General features: G+C 34.1%; 1 protein-coding gene across 1 annotated transcript in view; it reads left to right on the top strand.

Annotated features, from left to right (window-relative positions):
* slc38a5b (solute carrier family 38 member 5b) overlaps nucleotides 1-26,186 on the top strand; it is a 31,720-nt gene extending 5,534 nt beyond the window's left edge. Inside the window, exons 2-16 of the mRNA NM_001002648.1 lie at nucleotides 7,736-7,874; nucleotides 11,513-11,582; nucleotides 11,696-11,811; nucleotides 12,095-12,168; nucleotides 13,010-13,102; nucleotides 14,546-14,627; nucleotides 14,864-14,946; nucleotides 16,890-16,948; nucleotides 17,099-17,221; nucleotides 17,452-17,531; nucleotides 20,326-20,426; nucleotides 20,639-20,763; nucleotides 22,931-23,075; nucleotides 23,530-23,633; nucleotides 25,036-26,186. Coding sequence (NP_001002648.1) covers nucleotides 7,816-7,874; nucleotides 11,513-11,582; nucleotides 11,696-11,811; nucleotides 12,095-12,168; nucleotides 13,010-13,102; nucleotides 14,546-14,627; nucleotides 14,864-14,946; nucleotides 16,890-16,948; nucleotides 17,099-17,221; nucleotides 17,452-17,531; nucleotides 20,326-20,426; nucleotides 20,639-20,763; nucleotides 22,931-23,075; nucleotides 23,530-23,633; nucleotides 25,036-25,140 — 1,419 coding nt within the window. The 5' untranslated portion in view covers nucleotides 7,736-7,815 and the 3' untranslated portion in view covers nucleotides 25,141-26,186. The remainder of the gene's footprint in view (nucleotides 1-7,735; nucleotides 7,875-11,512; nucleotides 11,583-11,695; nucleotides 11,812-12,094; nucleotides 12,169-13,009; nucleotides 13,103-14,545; nucleotides 14,628-14,863; nucleotides 14,947-16,889; nucleotides 16,949-17,098; nucleotides 17,222-17,451; nucleotides 17,532-20,325; nucleotides 20,427-20,638; nucleotides 20,764-22,930; nucleotides 23,076-23,529; nucleotides 23,634-25,035) is intronic.
* The last annotated feature ends 425 nt before the right edge of the window (nucleotides 26,187-26,611 follow it).

The following is a 26,611-nucleotide window of genomic DNA, read 5'->3' as shown; positions in this document are numbered from 1 at the left end:
TTACATGTCTGGGATTCTTATTATTCAGTTGATTCTTTAAATTTTTCATTTTTAATTTTATCATTATTTTAAACACATGCAAGAAAAGTAAAAGGAGAAAGGATTATCTGAAAGCACAGCAATTTTAATGTTTCATAAGACAAAAAATAAACAAGTAGCAAACACATTGCTTTAAACTTACATTGATTTGTATATATGGATTGTAGAACTCTGGGGGTCAGGATGTTTTCCAAAAATAACATTATCCCACATTCATTTTCATTTTTTTTAATGTTAAATGAAGATTATAGGGTGTGTTGTTAATTACTATTACTATGTTAATTTACACAGATTTATGCATGTAAGACCTTCGGTTCTGACTAACAACTAAGCTTTAAGTTTAACTATTTAATTTTTTTTTAAAAACCTACCAAGTTCTGAAAGAGAATCAGAAAAAGTAATGCAAAAGTAACTTAAAAGCAACATAACACATTACTTACCATAAAAAATAAGTAATGCATCTAGTTTTTGGACAGTACCTCAATATTGTTATGAATTACTTTCTAAAGTAACTTTCTCCATACTGTTGGTTAATGCTATACGCTATAAACTAAGTTCCGCACAATCGATGTGGGTTGGGACAACATTAAGGAGTTAAGTTAGCATATTAGTTTTGACAAATTTATGTGGATTGAACATAAAACCATTAAATTGTTACAAAAAAAACCTCAAGAGTTGTATTGTTTCAGCTCATTTTAAATAAGTTGTTTGAACAAACAGAATTTTTTGAGTGTAGCTTGCATGAAATAACGCTTAATTTATTTAACTTTCGCATAATCTATTTATAATGTTTTTTTAAATACTGAAAAAAGCTGATACAGAAACCACTGCTTGTAAATCTAACAAACAGTCAATGGTAATTAACACATTCGATTAAATGCCAATCGCATAGACAAAAAATAAACTACAGGTTGACGAAAGTCTGCACTAAAATGTACAAGTCAAAGTAAAATTACACCTTTTTAAAACTTCTTAGTTTTAACTTAATTCTTGAGAAAATAGTACTCATGGTAATTTCAGTATTTGAACCTGTAGTATCTTGTCAAAAATCGAAGTTTGGATTAAAAACTACCGTTAAAGATTTTAGTGATTATTAAAATTCGTCAACCGTATTCCAACTTCAGTTTTGATATGAGGTAAAATAGAGTCAGTTTTATGTTTAAGTCAGTTTGTTTTTTGTGAAAAAAAATGCCTTTATTTGATGCAACTTTTAAATTTGAGGCAGTAGCATTTACATGTTAATTTAAGTTCCCGCAAAAGTCAAATCTTTCAGTTGTGAGTTTAATCAAGACATAATGCCTGTGAGTGTATGATAAGATGCATCAGCTTTCCGAAACATTCATCTGCAATGCTTCATTGCTGTTAATTGTATTCACGTGTCTACAGGCAAACAGTACATCCACACTACAGACCCTATAGCTCTCTGTTTCAGCCTGCAGATTCTCATAACAGAATTAGCGTTGAGCCTGACGGGTCAGACACTTTAATGACTTTTACCATGCAGTGTGGAATTTTACCAGACCGCGGTACAAAAGGTCAACATCTCAGACAGGCTGGCAAATGAATGCTAAATCTTGGAAACTTTATAGTGACAATCCATTAATTTGTTATGCTAATGAGAGTCAGATGTTTAGAAAGGTTGCGTTGCTTTTATGTCTTCTCAGATGAGTGTTAATTGCCTTGCTGAAACAACGTATAATTTATGAGTATTTAATTTGGTCACAGACACGTCTTCAATGATGTTATGCCATATTTAGCTGCTCTGAGTATGCACTGCATTTAGGATGCATACATTACCCATCAAGTCTCAGTTACTCCAGAATTTCATGTATAGCATATTATATTTTTAAACTTTAAGAGTTTACTTAAAATAAAAAAAAAACGTGATGTTACTTTATTTATCATCAGGACATCCAAGATGTTGGTGACCTTTTAATTCAGTAGAACAATAAAGAAGATTTTTAGTTGGAAAAAAACTCCTTGAAAAGGGTGATTGAATTTTTTTTACCAGCGCGTACAGGTAAAACAAAATCAAAATCATTTCAATTATTGTATGCATTCTCACTGCAATTAGTGACATTTTGATTCATAGTGGCTTATTCATATGAATTTGTGTGACTTTATTTGTGGGTTTTAGTAGGACTTTATTAGCGATAACAGTATTTTACAGTATTTACCTGTAATACAGTATGTACTGCATTTTATTTTACTCTACAAAAGTTGCAATGTCTGTATATTTTAAAGTAAAGATGCACAATGCTGTGAATACAAATAGAGCAAGATAAATGGTGCTGTAAATGTAAAAACTGTAATTTTACTGTAATTGATTTAGGGCCTACTCACACTATGTCGTCCGTACCGTGCCCAGGCTCGTTTCCCGGATCATTTGAGAAGTGTGAGTGCGCTGAATCGGGCTTAAACACAGTTCACTTGGCCGGCCCTGGGCCGGTTGGAAGAGGTGGGCCTGAGAGAGGTTCACTTGGGCTTGAGAAGCCCGGAACTGAAAGCGAGACGTGAATTTTAAGGGTATGTTTCATATGAATTTATTAATCATTCTTACTGTTCAGTGAACGCAAACTGTCGTAGTTTATTAAAGACGCAAACTCCTCACTGCACGACAGCTGGGCACCTTCAGCAAACCTCCTCATTCCTGCAGCACGAGAGCATTATAATTGTTTATGAGCGCCAAAAGTGGCGGATCTGTTCGGTGAAATATCTGACTGTCACCGCATCCCTATAAGGACTGTTTGGCGAAATATTTGACTGAATGTCACTGCATATCAAACGACTGAAACGATATAACTAGAGGAATCTCCACTGTGATGCTGAGTGAGAGCGCTTCTCACTGAACAGCGTAGCATCGATGACGTTAGCATGCCGAGGCCCGATTGTGGTGTGAGTGCGGGCCGTCGGGGGAGACGGGAGGGGGGACAAGCGTGCTTTGGCCTGGTTCGAGGCAACTGTACCTAGTGTGAGCACGGCCTTACAGTAAGTTACTGTAGATTCTACAGAATATTGTCAACAATGATGGCGTGGGTTTTAGGGTAGGGTTTGAGGGCATTCCTCTTTTTAAAAATCAAACGTTTCATATGAATAAAATCATATAAATTAGTATGAAATAGCCACTTCATATTACATGACTACGTAAAATTGTTTACAGCTTACGGTAACTGAGAGAGCTTCAAAAAATTATTAAAACGTCAAATTACGAAAAATGCTAATTCTCACAACTCTTTCAGAAATAACAAAGCACAACAGATATGTTTCAAGGGGACCCTACAACATGACAGACCCAGCTATTATTTAGGATAATAAAACACGAAAGACACAAAAATCAGGATTTTAAAATAAAATAAACAAATAAAAAAACTCACCTTTCAAAGATCAACCAACAACATCACTAAGCAAGGGGCTGTTTCTCAATATGGGTCTCTCAGTGATCTTGTGTCCTTGTGTTCTCATGGAACGTCATCACCGCCAAACTTCAATTCCAAACTCAAGACTGCAAAAACGGAGGATGCATGAAAGGATGTGTTCTTGATATTGAGAACGCATCAATGCAAACTTGAGGCCAAAACAAAAGTCCCAGAAGTCATTGTGATTGGCTGATTAAAGGAGATTGGAAACCAACATTTAATACAGATTTATTATTTAAGTTCAGAGATAAAGCTTATTTATCTCAAGAGTTTCCCTAAATGAAACGGTGAATTAAACATTACCATGAAAATCTTAATAAAGCCATAAACATGTTAATGGTGTTTATTTGCTGAACTTTGTATTAAAATTAGTTTCATTTGTATTGTGCAACGTTTATTTGTAAGGTGTTTATGCATAATATACATTGTGAAAAGAGGAAAACAAATTGTTGTATGAATGCTGTAATGTTTAAATCTATTTCCATTAAAAACATGTGAAGGTCATGTGACCATCAGGAAGAATGCAGCATCTCATTTCTCGCAGAACGCATTCTGTGTTTTCGCAGTCTCCCGAGTTCGTTCTTCTGAGGTAACTTGAGAGACTGGCCTCCACAGGAACGCAAGTCCATTCTTTGCTTTCTTGGAATTGAGAAACAGCCATAGTCACGGGGTAAAGTCTATATCGGATTTGCGGCCGGCCAGAAGTGCGATATCCACATTAACATAGCAGCATTTTTTTTTTATGACACTGTTTAACAATAAATACGTTCGCGTGGGTTTTAAAGTGATAAATAGGTATAACTTATCTGCATGTTCTCCCTGTGTTCGCGTGGATTTCCTCCAGGTGCTCCGGTTTCCCCCACAGTCCAAAGACATGCGGTACAGGTGAATTAAGTAGGCTAAATTGTCCGTAGTGTATGAGTGTGTGTATGTGTGTGTGTGTGGATGTTTCCCAGAGATGGGTTGCAGCTGGAAGGGTATCCGCTCCGTAAAAACGTGCTGGTTAAGTTGTCGGTTCATTCCGCTGTGGTGACCCTGGATTACTAAAGGGACTAAGCCGACAAGAAAACGAATGAATGAATAATACTCGGTACAGCTACTGTTTTTACATTACTGGTATGGTTGGGTTTAGGGTTGAGGTGAGGGTAGATGTTAATAAAATACAATAAATGGGAAATTTCATAATAATATATATAATTCTTGTTAACTTCTGGCCGCATCCATATCCGATCTAGCAACAATAGTCACGGCACAGTGGTGAGCTTCATGTTTTAGGGTCCCCTTGAAACATTTCTACTCTTTTTGCTAGTGTTGTGAGAAAATGCAGGTATTTTGCATTGTGAGAAAATTCAGTAAACTTTTTTGAAATTATTTTACGTTGTGGGGAAATTCAGCGATTTTATTTTTTACAAGTTCCCTTTGTGAGGATTTGCAGCATGTGTGCTGTCAAACTGATTAATATTTTTTCTTAGTTTGCTGGAGTTTTTTTGTAATTGTATGTGTTTACCTAAATTGCTGCACGTTAGCTCTCTCGGCCACCCAGTAGGTTTACACTTGATATTAGGCTGGTTTTTATCAAGAGGTTTGGTCTGAAAAAAAAACACCCAAATATTATTCACATCATTATTGTCTCAAATGCTCATAGATATTACATTTGTTTTACCTGTTTATGTTTTTTGACTGTTAAAGTGCCAGCTGTTGATTATGTTATCACTATTTTTTAACCTGAAGAACAAAATTTCTATTTATTTTTGTGAAATGTGAAATATTAACACCATTTCGTAAACCTACTTCTGTTGTAAGATTTCTTTGGTATGTGAGGAAAGACCAAAGTGTGAATCGCCATGTGCTGGCCACAAATCTTATCTAGTTTTTGGGTGTACAAGGTTGTGTTCGGAAAGCAGCTTGCGAACTACAGCTGGCAGGAGCTGCTGGAAAATTCCCAAACCTCCGAAGCCTGAGCCACGTATTCAAACTTGTGGCTGAATGTGACTGTGAATTTTTAACAGCGATTCACCTTGTTGCTTCTTCCCACTGTGTTTAGCAGGGTCTTATAAACACTCTGATCTCATATTTGTTTACATTTTTTCTCAGATTTACTCTGGCATTGGAGAGGTTTTTGTTTTCCATTTACACTTTGTTACGTGTTGGAGAGAGTGTGGGATAATTCACATAGATGCGGCAGGGAACATTCTTAGTGGAGCTGTTTGAGTCCCACACTGTTATGTTTGTGAGTGTGTAATCATAATATCCACCATATGGATTCAATCCCACTTATTATTTTAGTATCTCAAGTGTTATATAGTTATATAAGTATCTGAAACATTACACGTTTGTAAAAGGCCAGGTAAATGTATAACATACTAGTTTTGGCATGACTGAGGATTCAGCGCAGATATACTTTATAATCAATACTCGCACATTATAACTTTAATTATTAAAGAGGTATCACTTTATTTTCATGGTCCCTTTGTTGAATTTAAATTACATTGTATCTACATACCAACTAATTCTCATTAGATTATAAGAAAACTGTTAAATTTGGATTAGGGTAAGTGTAAGTTAAAATGTACTTGCAAAGTTTCTTATAGTCAGTTAAATGTCTGTTGAAGAAACAGTATCAACAGATATTGACAGTCTACTAATACTCAAATGGACCATCAAAATAAAGTATTACCATTAAAATAATAAAGACTAATGGAAAAACAGTTAAATGCTATTTAATAAAATGCTTATTTAATTATATAAGTCTAACAAAACTTCAATTATGTTATTTATGTAATTAAAACTTAGACTCACTTTATGTTTGGTGTCTTTAACTTCTATCCAACATGCTTTTAAGTATAATTTTTTTATGCAATACAATATTGTTACGGTAAGCATAGTACAAATGTCAAAACAGTATAAACTTTGTTAAACTTTTAAACAGCAAAGATTGTGTTGCCATAATGCAATCGAAAGTCAGAATAAATGAAGTTTTGACAGTTTCTTTTAAAATATGCAGTCATATAATTGTTACTTTTTTACAGTATACACACTTTGATGTGCAAGTAATTCAAACTGTTAATAAAAACTGCAATAATTTCTCGTGATATTAAAGTAACACTGATCCTATATTGTAAAAGCTGCCATGTCTGGATGGCAAAGGTTGAGTCTCTCCAGAGGCTGTTTCAGCCAAGCTTGTCTGTCAGTAAAGACTGAATGTTTAGTGATGCGTGTTGTAGCAACAATATAACAACAAGTATATACTAAATCTTACAGTGTTTCAGTATCTGTCAGCATACAGAAAAGTCATGATAAAGTTGTAAAGTGGCTAAAAAGTTGTAAAGTGACTAGAAATTCATAAATTTTCTTATTGTTTTTTTATTATTATTTTCCAAGCAGCACAGCCTTCACTTCATTACAGAAATAACCTCAGATTAATAATCACATTAATACATTGGTTTCAGGTAGAATAAATCAGCTCTTTAACTTTTAAACAATAATATGTTATTTCATCCTTGATATATTTTACCGGGCTTGAGTTGTCTAATTATCACCCACATTAGTTTGTATAATTTAAAAGGACACATTGAAAAGCAAAAGGGTAAAAAAAAGAACATTTTGTTTCAATTAAGTGAATTTAAATCCCCTAATTTACTGTTTGCAGGCAACAAGATGCATGAAAGGAGAGAATATATTTAAAGATGCACAAACAGAAATGTTAAAAAGTTCATTTATTTATATTGTGAACAGTATTTTCTACCAAAACAATGGTTTTCATATAAATGCGGTGTTTGACCTTCATGCCAATCAAGTTATATAATCTGTTTCTTTACAAGTGTTCATCAGTTAAAAAGGCAAAAGTCCAAAATAAACCCAGATTTACAGATTTCTTGGGATTGTGCTCTCTTGTGCTGTTTTCCTACTTGAAATACGAGCCCCTGAAGAGCCAGTCAAAACAGATGTAGTGGGAAACGGACACGTGGACGTCAGGTTTCCTGGACATTCAGCACAGCTCGGCTGCTCCCACGGTTTCTCATCGGTAGAAAATTTAGGAAAAACGTCTATAGAGAGATATTAAGACTGAAAAAGACACGGAAGTAATCAAGACTGCCTGAAGTAACTGTAAAAAGGAATTACTGTGCTTTCATAATCCTGATAATTCATAATGTCATAATGATTATAAATGCCCCCTCTCCCCCCCCACCAAAAAAAAAAATTTGCTTCAAAAGCTGCTAACAACGACTTTCTTTCAGTATTTTATTGTCTATTAATTGTGTTTTGTTTTTATCTTGCAGATCAACTTCAGAGAAACCCTTCATTTTTGGACTTCACACTGTTTACTGCCTAAAAGAGAAAAAGAAAGAAAAAGTACATCATGGAACTTCAGAAACTAACAAATGGTCACCACCAGGAATTTCAACAACTTGAGGAAGGGTATGTTTCATTCACCACTGGACATTTTGTTTTTAAAGCAGAATCGTACGGCTAAATCTGTCAGCGTGTGTCTATTTTCTGCTACCTCACAGACATGTGCTAAAAGTGAAGCAAATACTCTAGTCAGTTGCTTCATCGTTTGCGTTTCTAGAACAAAAACACAGTTATAAATAAAGTTATAAACAAACAGAGTCATAAACAAAGTTACTTTTTATTTTTAAGGGAACATTTGACTGAACCTACAATGAACCTAAAAGGAAAATGTGAGCATTGCATCATTGCTCTATCATGTTTTTTCCAGGCACTGAGAAATTTAGCAGCACAGCCTTCACTTCATTACTGAAATAACCTCAGATTAATAATCACATTAATGCATTCCCTTCAGGTTACAAAGATGATTTTGTTTTATCAGGCATGGTTTAATACAGTTTAAGATCCTGCACCAACTCCACTTGTCTAATATAAAGCTCTATGAGATGCTCCCTTTCGTAGATCCACTGAAAGAAGCAGTCAAACTCCGGCATTGCTCAGTCACGTGTTTTGGAGTTGTCCTAAAATAGTTAATTATAGGATTTTGGTTTTTTAATTAATATGAGATGTGGTGGGAAAACAAGTATCTGTAAAAACTGATTGTTGGGGCTTGAATGAATCATGAAATAAATCCTATTTATCTTTTTACTTCAAAATGTTAGGTTTAATTCAATATGCTGCTTAGTATTTCTTTTTTAATTGATTGTGCTCAAAATTAATTTCATTTCATTTTCTTGTCGGCTTAGTCCCTTTATTAATCCGGGGTCACCACAGCGGAACGAACCGCAGACTTATCCAGCAAGTTTTTACACAGCGGATGCCATTCCAGCCGCAACCCATCTCTGGGAAACATCCACACACACATTCACACACTACGGACAATTTAGCTTATCCAATTCACTTGAACCGCATGTCTTTGGACTGTGGGGGAAACCAGAGCACCCGGAGGAAACCCACACAAAGGCAGGGAGAACATGGAAACTCCACAAAGAAACGCCAACTGAGCCGAGGTTCGAACCACCGACCTTCTTGCTGTGAGGCGACAGGACTACCTACTGCGCCACTGCCTTGCCTATTGTGGTTAAAATACAATATTAAATTTAAATGGATATACCCAAGCAATAGTTACTTAGTGTTTCGTAATATATAAATTAATGCAAAAAAAGACATACGTGAGTAAAACTTACTTTACAAAGTCAGGAAGTCTATGTGCATGCTCTGTTGGATTTAAACTGGCCCTGGGCCTATTTTAGCTATATTTGGTGTCAGTCATGATGCAGAATAATCTAAAAATCAACGTAAAGTGATTAGATTTGTAACTCTTTTGGTACATAGATTGATTTTATTGCATTGGAAATGAAAAGATCCTCCATGTTGCTCCACATTAATAAAAAGGTCATGTCTTCCCTTAAACATAAGAAGCAAAGACTTAAAAATAAAAATAAAAATTTCCATGTAATATGGAATCCATTTATTGGAGAGAGCAGTGACTGAACCCTAAAAACATCTCATCAAATCCCCCATTATTTAGTTTTTCTCTTTTTCCTCTTCTCCTCACTTTTCTCTGTTTTTTTAGTTTTCTTATACATATAATATTAACTTGATGTTACAACTTTTTGTTTAAAAGAAAAAAGTATACATATATAAAAGTTATAATTTGTACTGTTGTAAAAAACATAATAAAGAGAATATTTAAGAAAAAGCTACAATCACGAGATATAAAACTGCAATGCTGTAAATCTCACAATCCTAATTTTTTTAAAAGTCAAAAATAAACAATTGTGTGCTGTAGAAATTAATAAAAAAATAATTAATTGATATAAATACCATTTCAAGACATTAAAAGAAAAGAAGATGATTTTGTTTTGATTGATTGTATTAGAATTCTCTATTTTACTGTTTGTAGTCCACAAAATGAAAGGAGACAATAAATTTAAAGCTGCACAAACAGAAAGAACATGTATGTGCACTAGCATGGCAAGCTGCTTTTAACATTAAATCAACACTTTGAGGTTTACCTGAACATATTACTTCAACATGTTGTATCGAAATGAATGATGTTTTTTTTTTTTACCAAATTAGTTTAAAAAACTTTTATTTTTCAATGTATGTAAATAGATTTTTAATTTATTCATATCTATTTTGCTGCTAGTACATGCTACTAATGCTTATTCGAAATGTTGCTAGTAATTTTTTATTAAATCTACTGTGGCCATTCTGTTTTAACATATGTGATATAAGGAAAAAAGTACTTGATAAATAACTACTGGTATTTATTAATAAGTGCTAGTATAGAACGAATACATACCAGAACTAAATACCTAATGAGTAAGTGCTAGTTTCTAATTATTAAAGGGTTAAATATTAATGATTATATTTCACCCAAAACTGACAATTCTGTCATCATTTAGTCACCTTTAACTTGTTCCAAACCTTTATGAGTTTCTTTCTGCTGTTGAACACAGAAGACAATTTGACGAAAGCTAATTACCGGTAACCATTTACTTTCATAGAATTTGTTTTTCATGGAAGTCAATGGTTACATGCTTTCTTCAACATACCTTATCTTGTGTTCAATAGAATAAAGAAACTCAAAAAGGTTTGAAACCACATAAGTGAGAGTAAATAGTGAGTACATTTTCACTTTTCGTGTGAATATATAGTATGCATTAGTAGGTACTATTTCATAAAAAATCAACATGATAGAAGTCAAATATATTTCTTTCCTTTTTAAAAGTTTTACAATACAAATGCTACTAGTCACTTATGAAATAAGTAACAGTATCTATTAAATAGATACCAGTATCCAATTAACAACTACTATAAAATAATAAGCATAAATGCTAGTATTTAATAATAAATACAATATCTATTTAACAAATACTATCTAGTAACAGGTGTTTGCCTAATTGCTCGCCATACTTTTCATCCTTTATCCAATGTCTGCGCCTTTTTCTCTCCAGATGTTATGAGCAATGAAAATATCCTTTACATATTTAGATTTGTGGAGAAATTCTAATCTTCTCACACAAGCTCTCATGGTCTTCAAATGTTTGTCACTGATCTTGTTACATCTCATTTATTTACTTAACTGTAAAATACAATCCCCTTCGGTGCTGATAACTTGATAATCTGAGTACTGTAAAGCATTTAAATTTAGTCATTTAGCAGACGCTTTGGTCCAAAGCCACTTACGATTAAGGAAAAACAATAACAAAAACAGTTTAAAGAGCATTTATGAACATTGTCTGAACATTGTACAGGCAATAGAAAAAACATTTATAGGCTCTAGCGTAAAGAAGATGCTCAGGCCCAAAAGCTTTTGAACAAAATGGTTAAAATTATTTGATTGTGCCAACATGTATAATGAGCAATTGAGCTCGCTGGCGTGTTGACTTGCTTAAATGTTTATTTAATTGCTTTGTATATTAATATATGCATGAAAACCAAAATTTTCATGCAACCCCAGATTAACAAAATGACTAAGCCAAAAAGAAAATGAATGAATGAATGAATGAATGTAAATTAAAGTGTTATCAAAAATTGTAGTATCATAATTGATGACCTGTTGATTGATACATTTATAGAATGATATTTGTTTATTTTAGAGAGCCAACTGAACGAGAGGAGTTTTTGCCACACAAGAGTGATGGAGGAAAAACCCCTCAGTTTACAGACGTGAGTGCAGAAATTAAGATACAGCTCATAATTTGAGGCTCATATTAAGGTCAATAAAAGTTTTTTTTTTTTCCCTACCTTCTCGTTCTTTCTTTGTCTGTTTTATCCGCTAGTTTGAAGGAAAGACGTCATTTGGAATGTCTGTCTTCAACCTCAGCAATGCCATCATGGGAAGTGGGATTCTGGGACTGTCCTACGCCATGTCCAACACTGGGATTGTCCTCTTTCTGTGAGTATCCCACAATGCATCACCCATTTGTTTAAACCCTAAATGTCTGCAGTGTAGGTATTTAAGATGTTTTTTTTTTCTGTAAAAAGTTGTATGACGATTTTAACATTTTTTTAAATATAATATATATAAGTATATAATTATTTGATTCTTGAATGCCGTAATTGTCAATTTGTATCTATGTAGAGCATTCAAATTGTGTTATTATATCATGACTTATATGACAAAAACTATCTTGTCCAATTTCCTGTTTACTGTTCATATTTTCTGCTTGTTTTAATAGGGTTTTGTTGACCTGCATTGCTGTTTTGTCATCATACTCCGTGCATCTTCTGCTGAGGAGCGCAGGAGTTGTGGGTATGGAGAAGTTGTGAACATTTCCACTTGATTTCAATAGTATCTGGATGCAGCCCTGATGATGCAAGTTGAGACTGCATATCTCAGTGATGCAATGTCAGATACAATGCAATCAATGGAGCTAGTGACGTCACTGTGAGGGTTAGGGTTAGGGGTGGGGTTAGGTGAGCGCATTAAAAATCATTAGATGCCCAAATTGCACTGCACCAGGTTTGCATCCAGACCCCTCTCTTTGATTCCAATGCCTGTGTTGTAAAAAGGGACTTACATGGTGCTCATTTTTTGTTCAGTACTCTAAAAGTTCTTAAAAAGATAATTCCCTCAAGAATGAAATTGTGCTGTTCCTTCAGATGTAGATGATTGATGTTTATTTTCCTACTTTCGTAATGCATGGAAGATCTTCAGTTGAAACAGAGCCCAAAAACAGCCAGTTAAAATAAAATGTCTTCCTAGTCTGCTCAGGGTCATTTGCCAAGGCTCTGGATTGACTTTAATAACTAAATAATAGTGTCAGATAATAATTAATTAACTTGTTTAAGAGAAAATTTGTGGGAAATGTAATTTTCGGAAAAGCAATCCCTTTATTTGGTATTATTTTGCATTTTTAAACTGAATACAGAATTTTTAATTTGAAACCTTATAATTTAAATGGCAATCTGTGTAAAATATTGTGCTATTTAAAAATAAAGTGTAAGTAAATATAATTTTCTTTAATTTATTTATTTATTTTGACTTTTGCTTTAATAACAGTGATGAATTAATACTTGAGATCACTGCATGTGAAGATTTGTGTCCATCAGGCTGAATCATTAATCACTGTTTTGTAATTTTGTATTTACAGGTATTCGCGCTTATGAACAACTGGGTAAACGAGCGTTTGGACACCCGGGGAAAATACTGGCAGCTGTTGTCATAACGATGCACAACATAGGTGGTAAGTTCTGATCTCATTTACCAAACTCCTTTATCTATTCTCTCCGTAGCTTTTCTCTCCTTTGCAGCATCTTAAAAAGTCTTAAAATGTCTTACATTTTAAAAACAAAATGTTAAGCATTAAAAACCCTCTAATTGACTGAAATATTGTATTGTAGATGTAAAATAAATTTAAACGGGTCTTAATTTCCATTTAAAGTTTATGTAAAACTTTAAATGGACCAATCGATCCAACACACATCCGGCCACCAACAAATACATCTGAATGCAACTTTTACAACAATCTGTTGTGCTTTCATTTAGTTTTTAAAGAGTTTTTATTACTGTTGTTAATTTTGTTTGGTAGTTATTTTGCATATGTACATAACTAAAATATATGTATTTAACTCTGGTCTGCTTGTTTTGACATATTAAAAAATGTGGCTAAGATATAACAAATTAGAATATTTTTTTCCTGATGAGCCATTAAACAATCTTTAGCATTTAGCCCTATGTAAGTCTAAAATTAAATTCCTCATGGTCTTAAACAGTTCTTTGACATTGTGAAACATAGTCCTTCTCTATCTTTAAATACAGTAATGGGTCAAGGTATTCCGATTATAATCTAATATTCGCCCTTAGATTGACATAACATCTGTCTACAATTTGCTATGTTAGTAAGATTGTAGGTGCAATGTTTATTTGCAGCACCTGAAAATAGTCCCCAGCTCGAAAACTAGGCAACTTTTCTGAGTAATGTAATAGCGTCTGCTGCAGCTATGGTACTGCAGTAAAGTTCCTTGATTATTACAGCAAAATAAAAGTACAGTTTCCTGCCATATCAACCTAGAACATAGCAACTTTTAATTTTCCGTCAGTGTTATATACAGCGCAACCACATAACAGTCAAGCTTTAAACAAAAAAATATCAAAACTGTTTGAGCGAGATGCTAATGGTCGAATCCAATTTAGTGATTTATGCTAAGCTAAGCTAAAAGTGCTCCCACCAAACATGGAGATCAAATAAAAGAATTTAAAAATGGTTAAAGTCAGCAGTTTAACTTCAGGGGACTTGTAAACTGGGGGGCTTTTTATTCAAAAGTGGAATGTTCCTTTATGAAACAGTGATGTGATTTAGTAGCAGTCTGCTGAGCCTCGTGAGCAATGCTATATGTGTACACAGTATTTTAGCAGCACTATGTTACATAACGTTCTCTTGCAGACTGTGTAATGAAAGTTTTATTGTCCTGCCATGGGATTTGTATTATAATTGTACTCCGTTCGACTCTAAATTTAAAACCAGACTGACAAGAGTGACCTTAGGGTCGTATAGATCTTTGTTTATTTATTCATGATGCATTGCATATTGTAGTCTAACGTGATATAGCATAAGCAAATGAGCTGTTATAAACTGTATGTCAGTATGATTATTGAATATAATAACCTCTCTTTTGTTGTTTTTCAGCTATGTCTAGCTACCTCTTCATTGTGAAATATGAATTACCTCTGGTCATACAGGCTTTTCTTGGCCTTCAGCACAGCAGTGGGTGAGAAAAACAATCATGCTTTTCCCCGAGTTTTCCTAATGAGTCTAATTTAATCTAGCCAAGAATTGGATAAAATGTTTGGGTCATGCAAGGTAACAGCTGAAGAAGTCCAACCTCGGAGCAGTTCAGATCCTCCAACTGTTGTTCAAAAACATTTGTTATGTTCCTAGAGGAATGTGAGTTGGCTGCTCCTTCACCCTACTCTTTCTCTCTCTCTCTCTTTCTCTGGCTTTCAGTGAGTGGTTCCTAAATGGCAACTATCTGATCATCATTGTGTCCATTTCCATCATCTTGCCACTTGCTCTGATGAGACAGCTTGGTAAGTTTTGTTCAGTGTTTGTTGTGAAGTCACACTCGTCTCATTTACACATTTACATTTAGTTATTTAGCAGATGCTTTGGTCCAAAGGGACTTGGAATTTGGGAGGCATTCAGTGATTTAACAAGAAGAGGCTATAGTACACACAAGTGCTAATTATACAAAACAACTGTTTGAGCTCAGACAAATTAACTGAAAGTTAGGGGGGGGGGGTTGTTTGTTTTGAGAGAAGGATGTTTCTACAAGTGGTTTGGCAAGCTCACTCACTCAATCTCATCTCATCTTTTCTGATTGCATGTCTAATTGACAATGTTCATAATGTTTTCCTCTCACTTGTAAAAGACAAGTTTGCTTGCTTTGCTCACACACTATAACACTCATAATATATTCAAAATTTGTATAATTTTTATTTTGTTTTAGGGGTGTGTTTAGATGTGTTCAGAAGTTTTGTTTTATAAAACATAACTCCATATTTTTACTATGTTGTTCTTTTATTTATCAATCATCTTTTTAATTAATTAAAAAAGCTTTTATGGGAAGCACATATTTTATCAATATTGATGTAAGTAGGCTTTTCAGCATATCATTTTCTCATAATTAAAGCATCGTTTAATCTGTGAATAGCCAGCATTATCCCATTTGGAATGAATGGAATGTATTTAAATTCCTTTGACTTTACTCATGAACTCAACTCATGAACTTAACTTGAGCAACTCAAGAATGCTTTAAAACATACACATTATTAAAAGCAAGATTCATGCAGCTGTCACTAGACATATATATTCATACTTGACAACAAAACTCAGTCCTAAAAAATGTGTGTACTCTCAAAAAAATGACTTTTGCTGTTTGTTTAAACTATTTATTTAAATCGAGTTGAAACAACACAATTTATAAGCTTTTTCAGGGACAACTTAATTGTTTTCACTTCTGGGGCTGTAATTATCAGTCTTTTCCTTTTTTTTTAATTGTGAAAATTATCATTGAGTTATTCTTTTATTATTTGAACAAACTGAAATGTAAAAAACTATTAAATTGTGGGGATCTCCTATTTACTGCTGTCAAAATATCCAAATATCCAAAATATCCTAAATTACCCAAATATGGTGACTTCCACTGCTGAGAAACTCAGGAATGTGAAAAGGATCTGTTAAAAAAAGTCTACAGATTTCTTGTAGGTGTGACAAATAATTTTTCAAATTAAATGTTTCACTAAACGTTTGCCAGATTGTAGTCTTAAAGAGCAGATTTTTTTATTACTTGAACTGACAATACAAGAACATCAGAACAAAGTCCAAAGGATCACACATAACATACCATTGGGAGAAACGGTAAATAATAATAATAATAATAATAATAATAATAATAATAGTACTAATAGTAATAAAATAATAATAATTATACTAAAATTACAAAATTAACCAAACAAAATCAAACAAATGAATGAAATTACAATGCCACTTAAACAAATAACCATCAGGAAAGCAACTAAAATCGAGGATCTTCTTTAAATACATAATTTATGTGTATTATTAATTATTAAATAATTATAATTATTATTATTATACATATATACATATACATTTTAGGGAGTTAAGATGAGCAAAGGATGCGTAATTATTTACGAATTTCTGTTTGTGATTGAAAAAATTGCCATAAGATATAAAAATGTAAATATGTGTTCCAGGGGTTTTGCTTTTGAGTTATTATAATAAAAATTAATCTCTTTTAGACTAAAGCAATTCACAACATTGGCAGAATCAAATATATGAGAACCTAGGGAACAAAATAGCTTGGAAATTGGACAACTTAAAGAGCAGATCATTATCTCTATTGCACAATTTAATTACACTATCCAGATAAGTTTTGCAATATTTAGACATCTACATGCTGTCTTTGCTCTGTAGAAAACATAATATAATGTTCATCAAATGTCTGTTGCAGGGTACCTGGGCTACACCAGTGGCTTCTCTCTGACATGTATGGTATTCTTCTTGATCTCAGTAAGTGTTATTAAAAGTATTTAATGCTGTGGCTTTTGTGTGGTCTTATAGTTTAAAACATGGATTTTTCTCTCATACACCCTTTGACCTGTTTCATGTTCAGTCATGCTGGCTTTTCAACTCTATTTAAGTAACAGTTGTGTTTTCCAGGTCATCTATAAGAAGTTCAACATCCCCTGTCCTTTTGAAGATTTTTCCAACCACACAGTTGTTTCAAACATATCTATCATTGAGGGTGAATGTGAAGCCAAATTCTTCACCATCAACCAGCAGGTCAGGAACTGTCATTACACAAAAATCTATTCAGGAAGCTCATTTATAGCCCTTTATGACTTGAACCCCAAGCAATTGTCATTGTAGCTGTCGACAGACAGGAAATGCTCAGGACGTAGATGGAAATCGTTACCAAGCAACTAGCAGTTTCAGTAGGGTGACATAACTGTGAAATTGCATGAGATCAGTCGTGGCCTTGTGTTGGTTCAGTCATTCTGGTTGTTTTTCAGACTGCCTACACCGTTCCCATTCTGGCCTTTGCTTTTGTTTGCCACCCTGAGGTTCTGCCGATCTACACTGAGCTACGCAAGTATGCTGACAAAACACTTTTGCTCTCTGTGAAAATATTTTCTCATAATTTTGTTCTTTATGCCTTTTGATATGCAGTAGAATTAAAAATACAATTTTGGGGTCAGAAGGTTTTCTTTTGAATCGTCTGTTCATCAAAGAGTTCTGAAGAAAAAACGATCACATTTTCCACAAATAAATATTAAGCAGTTTAAAAAAGATCTTACAAATTTGAGCTGAAGAAATGTAAAATATTTGCAATACAGTGTTTTACAGTATATAAATATATATATATATATATATATATATATATATATATATATATATATATATATATACATATATATATATATATACATATATATATATATATATATATATATATATATATATATATACATATATATATATATATATATATATATATATATATATATATATATATATATATATATATATATATATATATATATATATATATATAATATATATTATATATAATAATATTATATATTATATAATAATTCTTGCATATATATACACACACACACATATATATGCAAGAATTATTATCAATAACAACAATAGGCTGATATGCACGCAGGATCAAAAAACACTTTCATTATTCATCTAATAATATGTATTTCATTCATTTTCTTTTCAGCTTAGTCTTTTTATTAATCTGGGGTCGCCACAGCGGAATGAACCACCAACTTATCCAGCACATGCTTTACGCAGTAGATGCCCTTACAGCTGCAACCCATCACTGGGAAAATATGCATTTCTGTTTACCTAATTAATCCAACGACTCCCATACAATTTGTTTAGCATTTCATTTGTTCCTGAACCCCTTCAGAGTATATGTGTGAGCCCAATGCATGAGTGCATTGAAGCAATGCGGTTAAAACCATAAGTAAAAAGAATGATACACATACAGTATTATTCTACACAGCGGCAAAAGCTGAAATATTTTGAAACTTGACTGCCGCACGTGTTGGAACAGCTCACGGTGGCCATAGCAACGATAAATAGCAGAGGATCGCGAGCTCAAAAACACATTTAAATTCGTAAAGAAAGCGGCCCACGTCGCATTTTCAACGTCGCTTTAGATGAGATTTGAGAATATAAAGAGTTACAAGCTAGAGAAAACAAGGAGAAACCCCTTTAAATTGCATTTATACTTGTGAAATGGAGGAAGAAACTGGTTCATGAACAGTGTACTGATAAAGTTCTTGTCAAGCTCTGACAAAGTCCCACACATCATTAGTCTTTTCTGATCTGAACGGCCAAGGAATCCCCCGTTGCAGGGTAGATTATTGCATTAAATACCAGAATGTTTACTCATTAATATTCATTCATCTTCAGTCATGATCAGTCCCACATATGCCTACACACTGCTAACATTTAAAGGGAAAGGTGCGTTCACATTTTACCGGATCTGATACCTCATATTTGGCATTGTTTCATGTCGATACGAACAGGCAAAAGATCCGGACAAACAATGAATCATTTAAATGACTCTAAGTCAAATCTTCTTTTTTTTTAAATCAATATTTTTAAACAAGGTGCATTTTCATATTTTTACCATGGGCTGTATGTTTTCATTTACTAGAGCTGTGTTACACACTGCATTAAAGGTAATTTTCAAAAACACATGATAGGGGCACTTTAAAGCTTAAAATCTTTTTTTTTTTAATGTTTTTGATTAAATAAATGCAGCCTTGGTGACCATGAGACTTTGAAGTGCTCACTGTATAGAGCAGTTTGTTGTCTTTATTTAAAACAGTCAGTAAACCTGTTGCTTAAGCAATTAGTTGACTTTACCTAAAAAAGTGATCGAACCTGTTGCCTTAATATTATTAGGTTTGACCTATGTGCATGACTATAAAATTATATCAACTTAAAAGATCCAATTTAGAAAGGGATTAATCTGCTTGAAGTAAAGAAACGAATCACTTTTTACATTGTAGTAACTACATGTAATCATTTAATATTACATAGTAGTTAAATTAATAGTTACATTGTAACAAAGACACCTTAAAATAAATGGTAACCAACAAATGTTTCAGACAAATTAAATTGCTAAAGGCTTATTAGGGTAAAAAGATAACACATTACATTGAGATATACATTTTATTTATTAGTTATAGCTTGAAACTAAATTTAACTAGGAAAAAAATTGCAATAAATAATTTGAAAAATTGAGTTGGAACTATTAACTTGAAAAAAAATTGTTAAAATTAAGTTCAGATAACTTAAATATATTAAGTTGGGAAAATAATTTGGGGCAATGCAATTAAAAAATTAAGTCCAGTTAATAAACTTAAGTTGCCATTACTGTGTGGAGTTTGCATGTTCTCCCCGTGTCCATGTGGGTTTCCTCTGGGTGCTCCAGTTTCCTCCACAGTTCAAAGATATGCACTATAGGTGAATCGAATAAATTAAATTGACCTTAGTGTATGTGTCTGGATGAGTGTGCTTGGATGTTTCCCAGAACTGGGTTGCCAGGAAGTAAGCTGAAGGAAAAATGAATGAATGAATGAATGAATGAATGAATGAATGATAATAAACTTTAAAAATTTAATTGAGATAACTTATCTTTTTAGGTTAGGAAAATAAACTTTTTTATGCATAAAAAGAAAACTTACTGACCCCAAACATTTAAATGCTAGGCTAAAATGTAACATGAAAGCTGTATGCTATCTATTATTTGAAGTCGTTTAAATACACAAACAGGTCATTGAGAAGTATATTTTGTCAAAAAGGGAAACCTGAGCCCTAAATCTCTTTTATGATTGTTGTTTTGCCACTTCTAGTCCCACAAAGAGACGCATGCAGGCCATCGCCAACGTCTCCATCCTTGGGATGTTTGTCATGTATCTGCTCACTGCCATCTTTGGCTACCTCACCTTTTATTGTAAGCCAGTTTTATTTGCTTTTAAATAGATTATCTCAAATGCAGCATGAACATAAATTATCCCAAATTTTTGATACAATACAGTACCACCACAGAGACTGTCCTTTCACTTTGTGGTTTAGCTTATATAACAGAACTTGTATCTGTTTTCTAGTGTCTGCTTTAAAAATAGCACGGAAGCAGTGGTTAATCTGAATGTTAATCTCTCTCAGTAAACACAGAAGCAGAACTTCTCCACACCTACAGTAAGGTGGATCCTCTAGATACGCTGATCCTGTGTGTGCGAGTGGCTGTTCTGGTGGCCGTGACTCTGACTGTTCCTGTTGTGCTCTTCCCGGTAATGAACCTCTATATTGAAGCTCATTGTGCATTGATTTATGTTTTACTGATTTATATTTCTAAAAATAAAATTAGAATATACTAATTTTAATATACTGTCAAAAATGAAAGGAGTGCTAAACATAAGAAGATATTTTATCCTCATTTATTCTCACTTTTGTGGTTTTAATAGGGTGGCCAAGAGAGGTTAATGTGCTCCAATTTAAGAAAACACGTGCAATTACAAAAAATACCAGCAAACTGCGAAAAGATCTTCATCTGTTTGACAGCATACAAGCTGCAAATCCTCACTATGCAAAGACATTTTTAAAAAATGCGCTGGATTTTCTCCCAACGGAAACAAATTAAGGGCCTACTCACACTATACCATCCGTACCGTGCCCAGGCCCAGGCCCGTTTCCCGGATCGTTTGAGAAGTGTGAGTGCGCTGAATCGGGCTCAAGCACGGTTCACTTTGCCGGCCCTGGCCTGGTTATAATAGGTGGGCCTGAGCGCGGTTCACTTGGGCTTTGGCGTGGTATGCTTGTAGTGTGAGCGCAAAACGCGCCAAAGCCCGAAACTGAAAGTGAGACGTGACTTTTAAGGGACTGTTTCATATGGATTTATTAAGTATTCTTACTATTCAGTGAACGCAAACTGCCGTAGTTTATTAAATACGCAAACCCCTCACTGCACGACAGCTGCGCACCTTCAGCAAACCTCCTCATTCCTGCAGCACAAGAGCTTTATGATTGTTTATGAGCACCAAAAGTGGCGAATCTGTTCGTCGAAATATCTGACTGTGTGTCACCACATCCCTAAGGACTGTTTGGCGAAATATTTGACTGCATGTCACTGCATATCAAACGACTGAAACGATATAACTAGAGGAATCTTCACTGTACTGCTGAGTGAGAGCACTTCTCACTGAACAGCACAGCAGCGATGGCATAAGCATGCCGAGGCCCGATTGTGGTGTGAGTGCGGGCCGTCGGGGGAGACGGGAGGGGGGACAAGCGTGCTTTGGCCCGGTTCGAGGCAACTGTACCTAGTGTGAGTACAGCCTAATAAAACTTGCTGCATTTTCTCCTAATGCAAACAACTGACATTAAAACGTGATGGACCTGGCTATTTAGGTTATAGTTACTTAGGCGAATAAATACTGAAGACATAAGAATCGGTATATTAAAATAAGCAAACAAAAAACTCAACTTTCAAAGATCACTTACAACTTCACTGAGCAACAGCAGCGTCCGTCATATTTTTGGGTTCCCCTGAAATATTTCCGCTGTGTTCCATTCTTTTCTTTATTAAGGTCTTTTCTTAATTTGTTGGTGTTTTTTTGTAACTGCTAGTGCTTTCTTTATTTGCAACACATTAAGCTCTCTTGGCCACTGTATTTTAAACCTGTATGAGTTTATTTCTTTTGTTGAACACAAAAGATAATTTAAGAATGCTGCTTGTCGGCACCCATCAACAGTAGGAATAAGTTCACTAATCCAACCAAAGCATAATTTTTCTAAATGCTTTCTTTTGTGTTCAACATTAGAAAGACAGTCTAATTGTTTTTGAGCAAGTGTAGGGTGAGTAAATGATTGGAGAATTTACATTTTTGGGTGAACTATACCTTTAAAATACACAAAGTGAACATGGCGGTAATTCAACGCCAGCTAATGAAAGGGGTTTGGAAAGTGACTTATTTCACTAGATTAAATACACACTTTAAAAAAGTAAAAAGTAGTTAATATTAGAATACTCAGATCTAGTCACATAAAAAGTTTGACAAACTAACATGGAGTTTGATGTCCACTAACCATGACTTGGTTTTTAATCTGCACAATATTTTTTCTAACAAGTTTTCCATACAATTAACTAAATGAAAAATACTAATCTTTTTTAAACAGTACATTTATGAAAGCTAAAAACACAACACATTAAAAAACCAGGGTGTATACACTTGATGCATAAAAATAATTAGATATTTTTTCTTTTGTGTTAAGTATAACAGTATGTATTATTGTTGTGAGATACAGTAAATATGTATTAAGTGCTGTACAGGACCTGTTTAAGATTAAATAGAAAAAAAACTTAACAACAAATAACTTATAGATAAGATTATATACCAACACACAAATGCAGAACAAAAAAAATTATTTTGATTTATTTTTTATATATTTTTTTGTCAGATTCGCAGAGCCCTTCTTCAGCTTCTGTTCCCTGAAAAGCCTTTCCATTGGGCACGTCACATCTCTATTGCCTTGTGTCTCCTTTTCGTTGTCAATCTGCTCGTCATTTTTGTGCCCAACATTCGAGATATTTTCGGCATCATTGGTAAGTAAATAACCTAAACTGTAATCAAAGTCATTGGTGGCCTAAATGGTCAACTGTATGCTAGGAAAAACAACAACATTCTTAATTCACTATGCAAATATTTTAACGATGCCTTCAATTATACAATTATACATCTACATTCTGAATAATGGGGCTTCTGTCAATGTTATATTAATAGAAGATGACATAATATGTAAAGTTTTTTTTCACACTTTCTGCTGGCAAGTTTTCATGGCTAAAATGTAAAAGTCGATCAGGAATTTTGCACAGGGCTGATAGATTTTCAATGCAGATTTCACAACAGGTTTAGATTGGTCATGTGGACCAACAGAAAGTAATTGGTTGGAAAGTGACTTCTGTGTAAACAGTGCTTCATGAATTGCTACATAACTAACAGTAGACAGTGACCTTTTTTTTCCCTAATTTTGCAAATGTGACTTTTTTTGTTTCAAAGGTGCGACCTCTGCTCCGAGCTTGATCTTCATCCTACCCGGTCTTTTTTACATCCGTATCGTTTCCCCTGAGCAAGAACCAATGAACTCAAGACCAAAAATTCTGGTGAGTCTCAAGCTTTTTCTGCTTCCTGCATCGATACATGGTTAAAAACAATCACAATATAATCGCTACATACAGCTGTATTTAAAATGAATCAACCCCCTTGATCCACAAGTCATTCGGCCACTGTGAAACTCTTGGAGAAAATTGTTTATATTTGAGTGATTTTAAAGACATACATTTCGTTAAAAAAAAAAAAAGTAAACCAAACCAAACTAAACAAAAACAAACTATCAAATCATCTCTTCCAAGCAAGCACCTTGATGTCAAAACCACATAAGAAACACCAAAAATGTAAATTGATTTGATGTCTAAACCTTGACATCCATTTGACCTCCACGCGTCGATGCACTTTTGACCATCAAAATAAAAACAAAAACATTATAATATAAGAAAGGCGTTACTCATCTGAAAGCTTTAATTACAAATTTACACTGGATTTTGTCCCTACAATGTATGTAAACTACCTTGATGTCAAAATGACATCAAATTAACATTTAAATGAATCATCAAAACGTTTTTGACGTCATTGTCAGTTCAATTCTATTCATCTTTATTTCTATTGCACTTTTACAATGTAGATTGTGTCAAAGCACTTAACAAATAAACTCTAGTAAATTGAAACGGTGTCAGTCCAGTTTTTAGAGTTGAAGTTCTGTTTAGTTCAGTTCAGTGTGGCTTTTCACTGCTGAAAGTCTAAACACTGAAGAGCAAATCCGTTGATGCACATCTCCTCAAGAGGCAAGGAGCAAAACTTCAATTAAGGAAAGTGAATGAAAAAAACCTTGAGAGAAACCAGGCTAAGTTGAAGGGCACGGCCATTTCTCCTCTGGCCAAACTTCTTGTATAGAGCTGCAGTCTTGGCGCTGGAGAACGCCTACGTCCATTGTGGAGAATCTTGATGTTAGTAGGTCACCGTGGGTCTTCAGGCTGGCCCACGGGATCCATGTGTAGACTTATTAGTCACTGGGGTCTTTCAGGGATCGGTCTCATGCTCTCCAGTCCTCCATGACCGCCACAGCATCTGCTCAGGATACGGTTATGGATACCTCTAGAAATCCTCCTTAGTTGCCATCATCTCTTAACGGGTCACATTCTCTAGAGCCTTAGGATGAGTATCCCAAAGTGGAAATAGGTAGCAAAGAAAATAATTAGCGTAGCAGCTGTTTATAGTGTATTTAATCAAGAGACATTAAACATCAAGGCAAAAATAAAGTGTTAAAAATATAAAGTTATTTGTCAGTCTGAACATCTCTCCACTAAATCTCCCCCCCAAACTTATAAATTTGTTTCCGTTTCTGAGGGGTTGAATAATTTTGTACCTGTACAGACTGCAGCTAAATGTGGATGTCACTTAGAGCTAAATTCTTCCAGATGTCGTCATCTTGTTCTTCTTGTGTTTCAGGCGGCCTGCTTTACTGCTCTGGGCTTCATCTTTATGACCATGAGCTTGACATTCATCACACTGGACTGGGTCTACGGAGAGAATCGAAGTGGAGGAGGTCACTGATCTTCAACCACGATATTGTAAGGGTCCAAACAGCCTTCTTAGAGGAACACCATCACCCCTTTGCTCTCCCGAATGTGAGAGAAACCAAAACATCTCTTAGGCTGGACCCAACTCGCCTCAGATCCCACTGAGTAAGGAAAGGACTGACGTCCTGCCATCTTTCAAATACAATGGATAAATCCTATGATGTTTCATGGTGGAGGATTTCTGGGGGACACAGAAATGTCATGCTATTTTGAGGCCGTTTCTATCGGCTTCATAACATTAAATGATGTTTGTGTTGGAGATGGAGGCCCGCTATATAGCTTTAAAATAATGCAAGAGATACAGCAGAAGCCAAACTAGATGACTGGAGAGGTTCGTTTTATTGTCCGATGGAGGCTAGGAAACAATCAGGTTCATCACCAGTCGCCAGTTTTCTGTTGTCCCCATCAAATGTAAGCCATATTCTCAGAGTGCAATAGCTGGGAAATTGATACACATTTTCCTTCTTCAGCTGGTTCATCCAAAAATGTTGCTTGTGATAAGAAACTTCAACCTCATCTCATACAGTCTTGTACTGAATCTGTCAGTTTCTTTTATATCTGAGAATCAAACTGCTGAAATTCGAGGTGTGAAATTGAATTAAGGGGAAAAATTCACTTGAGATTAAAAGGGTCTTATAATAGAAACTGCACTACAAATGGAAACAGACAATCAGCTTTATACCGTTTCAGTTTTTTCCTTTTCTGCTGGATATCATTTATTTTGTTCAACAAATGTGAGGTACGTACAGTTGCAGTATTTCGTTGTGCCATGGGGTGAATTGCCATCTATGGTTTCAGAAGAGGAACAGGTGGAAAACTACATTTAAGGTGCTTATTATATTACTGAGATGGAATCTAACATGTGAATTTACTGATTCAAGCCATATTTCCATTGGTCAGTCACAATCTAACACAACATCCATGAAAACGAACACATTCGTGGAAGTTCATGGATAAGTAAACTAGCAAATTGTCTCTAGATTAGTAAATGTAAAGAGCCAAAAAGCAAAAAAAAAAAAAGAAAGAAAGAAAGAAACACTGACCACACAAAATATATTTATTTTCCGAAAATACTTTTATTTTTTATAATAATAATAATACTTATTATTATTATTATTGTTATTATTATTATTATTATTATTATTATTATTATTATGTGCAGTGCAGGCAAAAAAAAGTCTTAGACTTTTAAATCCTGTTTAAACTGGTAAAAATGTAAATGTAAAATGTTCACGTTTTTGCAACTCAAATGCTGAATCAGGCCAAAACATTTAACATTCTCAAACTCTATTTAACTTAGCAATTAAATTGTTCTGCTGAATAATAAACCTATTAAAAAGAAAGCAAGTAAAAGCCATTTTGTTAGCTATTTTAAACACTAGCTTTTAATGCCAAAGCATCAACAATTGGCCAAACCCTTTTAAACTTTAAATAACAAAATTTTG

The sequence above is a fragment of the Danio rerio genome, chromosome 8, assembly GCF_052040795.2.
Source record: "Danio rerio strain M-AB ecotype USA chromosome 8, GRCz13ab, whole genome shotgun sequence".
NCBI classification, from domain to species: Eukaryota; Metazoa; Chordata; class Actinopteri; order Cypriniformes; family Danionidae; genus Danio; species Danio rerio.
This window is presented reverse-complemented; position numbering and strand designations above follow the sequence as displayed.